The following is a 12885-nucleotide window of genomic DNA, read 5'->3' as shown; positions in this document are numbered from 1 at the left end:
GCTTAACATCAGGACCACGGACGGAGGCAGACGGGCGGTTCTGGGTGCTGTCCTCTGTGCTCAAGTTTTGCTTCTCTGTCGCACACAGAAGCTGTGCAACAGGGGGGACCGCAGGTCTGAGGTGTGCAAACCCTGGAAACAGGCGGTCTGGTCGGTGCAGCAGGACGCTGCCCCTCCTCTGCCTTCAGCCCTCTCCTACTCCCATTTCATTTATTCAGCCCCAGCACCTCCTCCATCTCCTCTCCCTCTCCCTGCCCTTCCACTTGCTCAGTTCCAGCCACACACCTCTCTGTTCCCTGAACACATCAGGTACATTACCACCTCAGGGCCTTCACGCTCGTTGTTCCCTCTGCCTGGAATTTCCCTGACTACCCTCTTTAAAGTGCAAACTGTGTCCCTATTCCAGTTATCCCATTGTCTTCTCCAGCTAAGTGTTCTTATCATTATCAAGGTCTGATATATCAAATATCCCAATCCTTGACCTAAATCCTTGAACCTAGAGTTTGGAATTCAGAATTTTTCAGATTTGTGAGTGGTACTATGGTATAAATACTACATATTGCATAATACACCTAGTGGGACCTGGGATAATATCTCAAAATCAACCACTTTGTCTGTAACAAAACATAAGGGTATCCACATCACGTTAATAAAGGCTATAATAACTACATGTCAGTCCAGGTCAGGATTTGCCACACGTGAATTAGGAAAGAAATCTTGGTTTATAGACCTTGTTGAAATCTGGAATTGTGGCTTTGTACCTATCATACTTCCCTTGCTTATTCTCCGTCTCTCCCTAGTAGAAGGTGGGCTCCCAGAGGGCAGGGACTGGCATCTGTTCTGTTCACTGCTGTGGCCCCTGTGCCTAACTAAACAGCACCTGGCACACAGTAGCTGCTCCAGAGTGCTGAATGGATGAAGGAGGAAGGGAGGGAAGCCGACTCCCCTCTCCTAGTTCCTGGATGACGCGGAGTCCCAAATGGCCTATCTGGAGCACCGCAGAGCCACGGTGTAGGGGTGGGTGTTGTTGTGTGGCTGCCTGCCTGCTCCTACCCTCCCTGGTCTCCACTGGGTCCTCAGAGGTTGGGTCTCAGCACAACATCACTATCAGAACCCCTGCTTGCATCCATGCAGCTAGGGGTTTGGCTTGGAGATTCTTAGTGCCCTGGCCCTATTCCCTGTGCCCTCTGCACCATGGCCATGGTCAGAAGGAGGCCAGATGCCTGGAAAAGACAGTCATGTGAGGCCCCTCACCACATGTTTGTGTGTTTGTGTGGGGATGTCCACATTTGACAGTTAAAGAAAAGAACAGATCTGTGGAGCATAAGAACAAAGCAAAAACTGAAGGAACAAATCAGCAGCGGACTCACAGAACCCAAGAATGGACTAACAGTTGCCAAAGGAAAAGGGACTGGGGAGGGTGGGTGGGAAGGGAGGGAGAAGGGGACTAAGGGGCATTACGATTCGCATACATCATGTAGGGGGGACACGGGGAAGGCAGTATAGCCCAGAGAAGGCAAGTGGTGACTCTATAGCATCTCACTACGCTGATGGACAGTGACTGTAATGGGGTATGTGGTGGGGCCTTGATAATGGGGGGAAGCTAGTAACCACAATGTTGCTCGTGTGATTGTATATTAGTGATACCAAAATTTAAAAAATTGAAAAAAAAGAAACCAGCAGAGAAGTTAAGTAACTTTGCAGAGGCCACACAACCAGAAAATACTGAGTCAGGATTTAAAACCAAGTCGTTAGCTCCTTGGTCCCACAATGCCTTTCCACAGTTGCCCTCAGACACACCCACACCCAGACTCACCAACACCTAGATCCATGATTAAAGTTCTTCTTCCTTGCAACCCAGGGAAGGAAGGCAAGTGGCCAAACTTCTGTTACAAACAAGTCTTTATTAAAGATGAGGAGGGAGCAGGAAAGGTGGGGCAGTTTCTCCTCTGCCCAGTACCTTTGGCTGCTCGAGGAGGGGGAGCCCTCTCTTCTCCACCCATGTCCTCTATAATGGCACATAAGCATGAGGCTGAGGCATGGGGAATGGTGTGGAGAACAAGGGTGGTTTCCAGGAAAAACAGGCCCCTTCCCACAGCCCTAATAACTAACAGAAGGGTTTACAGTGACCCAGGCTCAGGCAAGGGGAAGCACAGCACCATGAAGCCCAAAAACCTCTGAACTGGGGCTAGCCCTGCGTAAGTAGGGAGTTAGGAGGGACTCAGTGAGAGGTTGCACATGGAGGCGGGGCTGAGATAGGAATAGGTGCGCCAAGGACCCTGCCGCGGGGGAGCCTGCCCCCACCCTCCTGCTGAGCATTCTCATTCTGAGAAGACCCAGTGACAAAGGATGACCCCACCTCCCTCCTCTCCTTGGCACGCGCTATGACACTGGCGTCCCCCATTGACTGGAATCATACCCACCCACCTTAGAAATTCTGAAAACCAAGGACTCCTACTGGTTGTTCTGACGCTGAACACTGCCTGGAGTTGCCCTCTGCCTGAGATTCTAAGAATTGACGGGGGAGTTTCCCATTGGCTGAAGTAAAGTCCTTTTGCTTAGAATTCTGAGAACTGGGGGTCCCCACTGGCTGGCAGTGGCCAATAGGGTCAGGTTTTGGCTCTTAAAGGAGCCACCCTAGAGGCCCACCTCCTAGTTATGCCCCTTGGATGGTCCCAGAGGACAAGAGAGGCGGAGGGTCCCCCTAATGTCCTCCCAGCCAGGCTGATATCTGGGCCTGGCTGGTTTGGGGACAGGGGGCTTTGGCACTCACACGGCACACGCACACACACGCGTGGCAGGGGAGAAATGGGGAGCGGGTAGGTTCTGGGTGGGTGGTGGGGCCTCACAGCAGGTGGTCACGGCTGGCAAATAGGTAAGGGCTGAAGTTGTCCCGGTGAAAAGGGGAGGGGTAGAGTCCGCTCAGGGTGTACAGGTCCCGCAGTAGAGGTGTGGGCAGCAGCAGCTTCCGACCACGTCCGCCTCCCCCACCTGGCCCCCCAGGCCCCGGGGAGGAGGGTGAGGGGCCCTGGCTGGGAGCTGGTGCACGCAGAGGCAGGGGCAGGGGCAGCGGTGTCGGCTCAGACCTCAACCGAGGGCGCGGCACACGGGGCGACGAACACATGGCTGGAGCCCTGGAGGACACGCAGCTGGGGATCAGGTGGCCACGGCGGGTGCAGTTCTGTGGCTCTGAGGGTCAGGGAGCAGAGATCGGGGCATCAGAAAGCTTGGGAAGGGACCACGAGAACATAGGGGAGACCTCTGCGGCAGTGACTGCCATCTGGAAGTCCCCCCCGGTTACCCCCCACTCCCTCGACACTCACTGGGTGGGGTGAGCCGTGCCGGTGTCCAATGCGGCCTGCAGGCCTAAGGTTTTTGAGACAAAGAGGCAGAGGGAAGGGGCTAGCGGCCCCCCAGGCCCTGCCGGCCACAACCACGAGGGGGCGCATTGGGCAGAAAGCCCGATGGAAACACCAACCAGGATTCTCAGGATTAATCATGTCCCCTTGGGAGGGAGAGAGGAGACGGGCACTTGTTTCTGGGACTGTCCCCCAGGACCTAGGCCCGCAGAGATGAGCCATTGCCCACCCCCCATGGCCCTGAGATCCCCATCTCTTGCCTAACTTCCTGCCTCCCTGGTCCCCCTCCAGCTACCACCCTCTCCAGCGGGGAGCGGCCCCCAGCCCCCCTTACCTGGGCCACACTTAACTTCTCGAGGGGGCTCTCCATGGTGGGGGCTTGGCCCAAGTCCTCCCAGGGGGAGAGCCTTCGGCCAGAAGGCAGCCGGCTCTGGAAGTTGTGCACGACACAGGTGACCTGGGGCAGAGGGAGGGCAGTTTGCATGTTGAGGCCAGAGGCCAATAAGTAGGAGTTGTATAAATACCATCCCCATTTTTCAGATAAGGAAACTGAGGCTCAGGTTTCAAAAAGCAGCTAACATTTTTATGGCGCTTCCTATATGGCACCACTGTTCTTTCCATTTTACCAAGAGGTAGGTACTGTTACTTAGTCCAAAGGGTGGGAAGAAGGTGAAGGCAAGTAAGGCCAAGTTGTGCAAGAGCAGAATCGGATACTGTCTGCATTTAAAACTTCAGTATTTTTGGACACGGTGTTGTCTGCATTAATTTTGATTTTTAAAACGTTTTCATTACTATACTATTTATCTTGATTACTGAGTGGGTTTGTGCCTCCTTCAATTTTGTGCTCATAGCGAGTGCTTCACTTGCTTGGCCCTCTTCCTATCATCCCGTTTCACAGATGAAAACCTCCAGGCAGCGTAAGGTTAAGAGACTCGCCCCAGGTCCATACTCTCCACCATCACACAGGCCTGCCTCTTGGGTCATGGAGCTGATGGAGGGTCTGCCATACAGGGACAGATGGGAAGGTGGCTCACCAGAAAGGTGGCGATGGCTGCTCCGGTAAGGAAGCCAGCCAGAATGTCTGAACAGTGGTTGCGGTACTCAGCCACGCGGACCACGACCACCAGGAAGGCAGGGCACAGCAGGGGCAGGCAGAGCGAGGATTTGACCAGGCGGGAGCCCTTCACACAGAACACGAGTGTCACGTACATCTGTGGGAGCCAGACCGGTCAGGGCACATGGGGCGGTGCAGCTGCCAAACCCGAGTGGACACTGCGTTCAGGGTTAGGGGGAGGGGCCGGATCCCCCGGAATGACGCTGGAGCGGGACGCTGAGGCCAGGGTCTCCAGAAAAAGGAGCCAGGGGAACAGGAGTTTGGGGGATGGAGTCACGGACTCCCAGTGGGTCCTTCCAGGGACGGGGATGTGCACAGAGCACCAAAGAGCAGTGGACATTTCTGGGGCCTGGTCTCCCCAGGATCAGTCACACACCCAGAAAGATGCTTGCTTGGGGTGGAGTTTCAGAACTAGAGGGTGGAATTGGGGTTCAAGGGGTAGGTTCAAGAGCTCATGATCAAGTAGGATTTATTCCAGGGATGCAAGGATGGTACACTATTAGAAAATCCATGAACAACATCCACCACATCAGTAAAACGGAGGACAAAAAAAAAATGATCACGTCCAAAGATGCTGAAAAAACATTCGACAATACTCCACATCAATTCATGATAAAAACTTTCAAGAAAATGTGTATACAGGGAAAGTACCTCAACATAATAAAGGCCGTATATGACAAGGACACAGCCAATATCATACTTAACAGCGAGAAGCTGAAAAGTTTTCCTCTGACATCGGGAACAGGACAGGGATGCCCACTCACCCCACTGCTATTCAAGATACCACTGGAGGTCCTAGGCATGGCAATCAGACGAAACAAAAAAATACAAGGCATCCAGACTGGTAAAGAACAAGTCAAACTGTCACTATCTGCCAATGACATGATATTTATCATACATAAAAAAAAAACCCTAAACACTTCACTCCAAAACTACTAGAACTGATATCCGAATTCAGCAGAGTTGCAGGATGCACAATTAATACACAGAAACCTGTTGCTTTCCTAGCCACTAACGATGAACTAGCAGAAAGAGAAATCAGGAAAACAATTCCATTCACAATTGCATCAACAAGAATAAAATACCTACGAATAAACCTAACCAAGGAACTGAAAGACCTACCATACCCTGAAAACTACAAGACACTCTTAACAGATACTAAAGAGGACACAAACAAATGGAAACTCATCCCATGCTCCTGCCTAGGAGGAATTAATATTATCAAAATGGGCATCCTGCCTAAAGCAATCTACAGATTCAATGCAATCAGCCTCAAATTACCAACAGCATTCTTCAACGAACCGGACACTTTTTTATGAGATAACAAGTACAGCATTTCGTCAGGAGTAAGAGCGAAGCGTAGATCTCCTACCTTGCGGTGATGAGCAACGGGGTCCGGGGCACAGCCAAAGTCAGAGACACACATCGAGCGAGTAAAGGACGTAAAGAGCACCCTTGCCTCACCCAGAGGCTGGGGCGGCCTGGAGAAGCAGGCTGGAAGTCAGGCAGACAGAAAGAGAGACACTCCTCATGGATACCCAGTCGGGCTGTCGGGGTCTGATTCCAGACATGCGGGCCTTTGAGGAGCCTCAGAAGCGCAGCCTCAGCCTAGACTCTCGCAGGTGCCCACGGCCTTCCTCAGTCCCTAGCATCAAGGAGATGCCTCTGAAGGGGAATCCTGGCCTCCACTCAGGTGACTTTCCCGGCTCCCAAGGGAGACGGGGGATCCACTGATGGAGACGCAGGAGAACCTGTCGCTCGAGACTTTGAGATCGGCAGCCGGGCTAGTCCCATTTAAGTGGCTGACGAGCGCCCGATGTTGTTTGCCATAGACGGCTTCCTTCTATAAGGACAGTGAAGGAAAAGGCAGGCTCGGATGCCTATACTCACCTCCGAAGTTATCCCGCACGAGCCCACAAAAATGATGCAGCTTCTCACACCAGAAGGGTATGAAACTAGAAATAAATAGTGCAAGTAAAATGAGAAAGCCTACCACCGCGTGGAGTCTTAACAACATGCTCCTGAATAACCAACGGATCAATGACCGAATAAAAACAGAGATCAAGCAATATAAGGAGACAAATGGCAGCAAGAACTGAACAATACAAAATCCGTGGGACACAGACAAGGCTGTGCTAAGAGGGAAGTATACTGCAATACAGGCCTACCTCAGGAGAGAAGAACAATCCCCTATGAGCAGTCTAAATTGAAAACTATTATAACAAGAAAAAGAAGAACAAATGGGGCCCATATTCAGCAGGAGGAGGAACATAATAAAGATTGAAGCAGAAATAAATAAAACTGAGAAGAATGAAACAACACAAAGAATCGATGAAAGCAGGAACTGATTCTTGGAGAAAATAAACAAAATGGATAAACCCCTAGTCAGACTCATCAAGAAAAAATGAGAGCCTGCACACATAAACAGAATCGGAAATGAGAAAGGAAAAATCACTACAGAAACCTCAGAAATACAAAGAATTATGAGAGAATGCCGTGAAAAATCATATGCTAACACACTGGATATCCTACAAGAAATGGACAACTTTCTAGGAAAATGCGACCCTCCAAGGCTAACCCAGAAAGAAAAGAAAACTGAACAGATCAATTACTAGGAACAAAATTGAACTGGCAATCAAAAAACTACCTAAGAGCAAAACACCAGAACCAGACGGCTGCACCGCTGACCTTAATCTAACATGTAGTGAAGATCTAATAGTCATCCTCCTTAAACTTTTCCAAAAAGTAGAAGAGGAAATACTTCCAAACTCATTCTATGAGACCAGCATCACCTTAATACCAAAACCAGGCAAAGACATCACAGAAAAGGAAAATTACAGACCAATATCGCTGAGGAAATTTCATGCAAAAATACTCAACAATCCACTTCTAGGAATTTACCCTAAGAATGCCGCAGCCCAGTTTGAAAAAGACAGATATCCTCCTATGTTTATCGCAGCACTGTTCACAACAGCCAAGAAATGGAAGCAACCTAAGTGTCCGCCATCAGTAGATGAATGGCTATAGAAGATGTGGTACATATACACAATGGAATATTATTCAGCCATAAGAAGAAAACAAATCCTACCATCTGCAACAACATGGATGGAGCTAGAGGGTATTATGCTCAGGGATAGAAGCCGGTCAGAGAGAGACAAGCACCAAATGATTTCACTCATCTGTGGAGTATAAGAACAAAGGAAAATATGAAGGAACAAAACAGCAGTGGAATCACAGAACCCGAGAATGGACTAACAGGTACCAAAGGGAAAGGGACTAGGGAGGATGGATGGGTAGGGAGGGGTAAGGGGGGCAAAGAAGAAGGGGTATATTAAGATTAGCATGTGTTGGGGGGTGGGAGAAATGGGAAGGCTGTACAACACAGAGAAGACAAGTAGTGATTCTACAACATTTTCCTGTGGTGATGGACAGTGTCTGTAAAGGGGTTTATACAGGGCACCTGGTATAGGGGAGAGCCTAGTAAACATAATATTCGTCATGTAAGTGTAGACTAATGATAAACAAACAAACAAAAAAGCAGTTCCTGTGTGGTGACCTCCAATGAGTTCTACACAATGGTACAAAGGGCATATAAAAGTGTAGGCAAAGGGTCTGTTTGTGTTAATACAGAGGATCAAAGCCTAATTTGGCTACCCAGACAATGAACTAAGATACGATATGAAAAAGAACTTCCAACATCAGCACTCTCGGGAAGACTCATACCAGAAGATGATCATCAAAAAACCTCAACAAAGATCCAGGCGATGCTGCAGTTGTAGCTGCACTCATCCCACCAGTTCCTGGACTTGCCATGGGAATGAAGAAGGAGATATCTAAGCTGGCCTGTGCAAACAGTAAAACAACAAATTTGACTGGATCTATACTGTTGGAACTCAACTAAGAATTCGGAGAAGTGCAAATTGTAGCGCTACAAAATCTTACAACTACAGAATATGTACTGTTAAAAGAACCTATGGGATGTGAACAGTCCCCAGGAATGGGTTGTTTTAATTTGTCGGATTTCTCTCAGACTGTTCAAGTTCAGTTGGATAATATCCACCATATCATAGATAAGTTTTCACAAATGCCTAAGGTGCCTAACTGGTTTTCTTGTTTTCACTGGAGATGGCTGGTAATTATAGGTCTGCTTTGGTTATGTAACTGTACTCCTATTATGTTAATGAGTGTGTGCAATTTAATTAGTAGTTTAAAACCTATACATGCTGAAGTTACTCTACAAGAAGATATGTGAAAGAAATAATCAATCTTCCCACGATTTCTTCCGCCTGCTACTTCTATAGCTTTTCTTCTTCCTTCCTAATTACAACCCTTAAATAGAATTCGTGCCTCATATCGAATTTACCGAGTATCATAATTCCTCCAAGTGGTAAAGATACCTCAAAACAAATGCTGGGCATAGAAGAAACAGGGCATAAATATGCAAAAAAGTAAAAAGCTAACCTTTTCAAACAATAAGACTTCTCTCTCACTTACCAACTTTACATTTCCCTGTATGGCCCCGGAAGATGACTGGTTAGCCAGAGACGGGTAAGATTCCTCAAGGGAGGAACAACCTAAGACAGGCACAGTCACAGGGGTGCCATCAGGTGAGAAATTGGGGATCAACAGAGGTGAGGCTTAGAACCTCACCACCCCTGCTCTGAGAGAAATCTTCTGCATCCGTGGATGTTTTATTGCCCATGTCTAGCTTGGATCAACCCATAGTCTACAGGCACACACCTGATCATCTAAATTTCCTCTCTTACAACACTAAACTATGTTGTCTACCTTTATCTTGCATCTTCCTACCACCTCAGCATTTTATTAAAAATAATAATAATAAAGAGAAAAATTTGGAATCCACATATAAATCAAGTAAAAAAATCAAACAAATATTCATATTTGGACTGATTGTTTATAGTTCATAATGCATGAGCAAAACCGAAAGTTTCTGTGATGACTGCCCTTGTACTGTTCACCGTGTACCTTATTCACAATGTAAGAATTTGTTCTCCATGTAAGAACTTGTTCAAAATGCTTCAGAAGATTGGAAAATTAGGCTTGGGGTGGATTAATGATGGTGCATTCAGCATTGACTCCCCTACATAGAATTTTATTGTTGTTATGAACCATTTGATCAATAAATATGAGAGATGCCCTCTAAAAAAAAAAAGTACAGACTTCCAATTGTACAATAAATAAGTAACCGGGATGTAATGTATAGCATAAGGAATATAGTCAAAATATTGTAACAACTTTGTACGGTGATAGCTGGTAGCTAGAATTATCATGTATATAAATGTTGAATCACTGTGTTGTACTCCTGAAACTAATGTAATACTGTGTGTCAACTACACTTCAATAAAAAATAATAATCTACAAAAAAAAAAAAAGTACAGCATTTCGTTAGGAATAAGAGCAAAGCATAGATTTCCTACCCTGCGGTGCTGAGCAATGGGGTCTGGGGCACTGACGAACTTAGAGGCACACATCGAGTGAGGAAAGGATGTAAAGAGCACCCTTGCCTCACCCAGAGGCTGGGGCGGCCTGGAGAAGCAGGCTGGAAGTCAGGCAGACAGAAAGAGAGACACTCCTCATGGATACCCAGTCGGGCTGTCGGGGTCTGATTCCAGACACGCGGACCTTTGAGAAGCCGCTGAAGTGCACCCTCAGCCTAGACTCTCGCAGGTGCCCACGGCCTTCCTCAGTCCCTGGCGTCCAAGGAGATGCCTCTGAAGGGGAATCCTGGCCTCCACTCAGGTGACTTTCTCGGCTCCCAAGGGAGATGGGGATCCACTGAGGGAGATGCAGGGGAACCTGTCACTCGAGACTTTGAGATCGGCAGCTGGGCTAGTCCCATTTAAGTAACTGACGAGTGCCCGATGTTGTGTGCCATAGACAGCTTCCTTCTAGAAGGACAGAAAAGAAAGAAAAAGCAGGCTCAGATGCCTATACTCACTTCCGAAGTTATCCCGGAGTAGCCCACAAAAATGATGCAGCTTCTCACACCACGAGGGTTTGAAATTAGAAATAAATTATGCAAATAAAATGAAAAGGCCTACCACCGCATGGAGTCTTAAAAATATGCAAATAAATAATCAATGGATCAATGATCGAATAAAAACAGAGATCCAGTAATATATGGAGACAAATGACAGCAATAACTGAATAACGCAAAATCCGTAGGACACAGACAAGGTGGTGCTAAGAGGGAAGTATACTGCAATACAGGCCTCCCTCAGGAGAGAACCACAATCCCATATGCATAGTCTAAACTGAAAACTATCACAAGAAAAAGAAGAACAAATGGGGGCCCATAGTCTGCAAGAGGAGGAACACAATAAAGATTGAAGTAGAAATAAATAAAACCTAGAAGAATGAAACAAGACAAAGAATCGATGAACGCAGGAGCTGATTCCTGGAGAAAATAAATGAAATGGATAAACCCCTCGGCAGACTAGTCAAGAAAAAACAAGAGCCTGCACACATGAACAGAATCAGAAATGAGAAAGGAAAAACCACTACAGAAACCACAGAAATACAAAGAATTATGAAAGAATGCCATGAAAAATTATATGCCAATACACTGGATAACCTACAAGAAATGGAAAACTTTCTAGAAAAATGCAACCCTCCAAGGCTAACCCAGAAAAACAGAATATCTGAACACATCAATTACAAGGAGTAAAATTGAACTGGTAATCAAAAAACTACCTAAGAACAAAACACCAGAACCAGACGGCTGCACTGCTGACTTTAATCAAACATGTAGTGAATATATAATAGTCATCCTCCTTAAACTTTCCCAAAAAGTAGAAGAAGAAATACTTCCAAACTCATTCTATGAGGCCACCATCACCTTAATACTAAAACCAGGGAAAGACACCACAGAAAAAGAATATTACAGACCAATATCACTGAGAAGAATATATGAAAATATACTCAACAATCCACTTCTAGGAATTTACCCTAAGAATGCAGCAGCCCTCTTTGAAAAAGACAGATGCACCCCTATGTTTATCGTAGCACAATTTACAATAGCCAAGAAATGGAAGCAACCTAAGTGTCCATCAGTAGACAAATGGCTAAAGAAGATGTGGTACATATACACAATGGGATATTATTCAGCCATAAGAAGAAAACAATTCCTACCATTTGCAACAGCATGGATGGAGCTAGAGGGTATTATGCTCAGGGAAATAAGCCAGTCAGAGAGAGACAAGCACCAAATGATTTCACTCATTCATATGTGGAGTGTAAGAACAAAGAAAAACTGAAGGAACAAAAAAGCAGCAGAATCACAGAACCCAAGAATGGACAAACAGTTATCAAAGGAAAATGGACAGGAGAGGATGGGAGGGAAGGGAGGGATGAGGGGGAAAAAGAAAGGGGGCATTACCGTTAGCATGGATAATGTGGGGGGGGCATGGGAAGTGCTGTGCAACACAGAGGAAACAAGTAGTGATTCTACAACAACGGACTATGCTAATGAACAGTGATTGTAATGGGGTTTGTGGGGAGGACATCGTGTAGGGGGGAGCCTAGTAAACATAATGTTCTTCACGTAATTGTAGATTAATGATAACAAAATAAAAATGAATAAAGGAAGGAAGGACGGAAGGAGGGAAGGAAGGAAGGAAGGAAGGAAGGCGGGATGGAGGGAGGGAGGGAGGGGGTAGGGGTTAATACCATTACCTTTGTGGTAAGATAGAGCTAAATTTAACATAGTGCTCTACTTACTGTTATAAGGCCACAGATTAACTGTTGAATAGCCTTAGTTTCCTCATTTCTAAAATAGGGAAGGATAACAGAGCCAACCTCATTGTATGTAATTTATCATGATTAGCACAATTCCCATTGCACAGCAAATACACAATAAGTATTAGCATCTATCTATTATACATTCTTCCTATCAAACATGAACTCATGAAGGTAAGTTTTTGATGGAGATTATAGGACCAACCTTAGATATGCTGGTGAAGACCAGACTCTATTCAGTACCCTGGAGATGTTACTTTTGCAAAGGGAATGTGCTAGAAAAATTGCTTTTCTTCTTTAGTTTTTCCAGTCAGCTCACACCATACACTTCTTGTTACTGAGAACCACCAGTAGGGAAGCTCACTGTAATTAAAAGATTGATCTTCTGGAAACAACGTTTAATAACAGGCACAAAAAAGTGTGTAATTCGGCATTTTCAAACACTGTCCTCAAGTTAATTTCACCGGAGCTGTTTGTGAACTATCTAGGAAGTCTAGAATCAGTATGTACAGGCTGAAGTCAATGGACCAGAGAGAAGAGGAGACAAACTCCAACTGGCCACTTCATTGAGATCAGGGGAGCCTTGTGAAAAAAAAAGCAGGTGAACACACATTTTATATGCTCCAGATGCTAACAGATTTGCAAAGGTAATTT

The 12885-nt window shown here is 46.4% G+C and overlaps 1 protein-coding gene across 1 annotated transcript; it reads right to left on the bottom strand.

Annotated features, from left to right (window-relative positions):
* Positions 1-2080: 2080 nt before the first annotated feature.
* Positions 2081-5038, bottom strand: LOC130680023 (phospholipid phosphatase-related protein type 2-like). Its single transcript, XM_057489875.1, has 3 exons — positions 4394-5038; positions 3694-3816; positions 2081-3189 (listed from the first exon to the last, which is right to left on the bottom strand). Exons 1-3 carry the CDS (start codon positions 4568-4570, stop codon positions 3157-3159), a joined length of 333 nt encoding a protein of 110 aa, XP_057345858.1. The 5' UTR covers positions 4571-5038; the 3' UTR covers positions 2081-3156.
* Between the last annotated feature and the right edge of the window lie 7847 nt (positions 5039-12885).

This window comes from Manis pentadactyla, chromosome 12 (assembly GCF_030020395.1).
Source record: "Manis pentadactyla isolate mManPen7 chromosome 12, mManPen7.hap1, whole genome shotgun sequence".
Lineage (NCBI taxonomy): Eukaryota > Metazoa > Chordata > Mammalia > Pholidota > Manidae > Manis > Manis pentadactyla.
This window is presented reverse-complemented; position numbering and strand designations above follow the sequence as displayed.

What these genes read in the sequence shown, in the direction of transcription:
- LOC130680023 (XM_057489875.1), bottom strand. Translation starts at nt 4,570, where the DNA reads ATGTACGTGACACTCGTGTTCTGTGTGAAGGGCTCCCGCCTGGTCAAA. An exon ending in CAGCCATCGCCACCTTTCTG is followed by an intron (nt 3,817 to 4,393) that starts GTGAGCCACCTT and finishes CCTCTGCCCCAG; the next exon opens with GTCACCTGTGTCGTGCACAA. An exon ending in AGAAGTTAAGTGTGGCCCAG is followed by an intron (nt 3,190 to 3,693) that starts GTAAGGGGGGCT and finishes CCTGACCCTCAG; the next exon opens with AGCCACAGAACTGCACCCGC.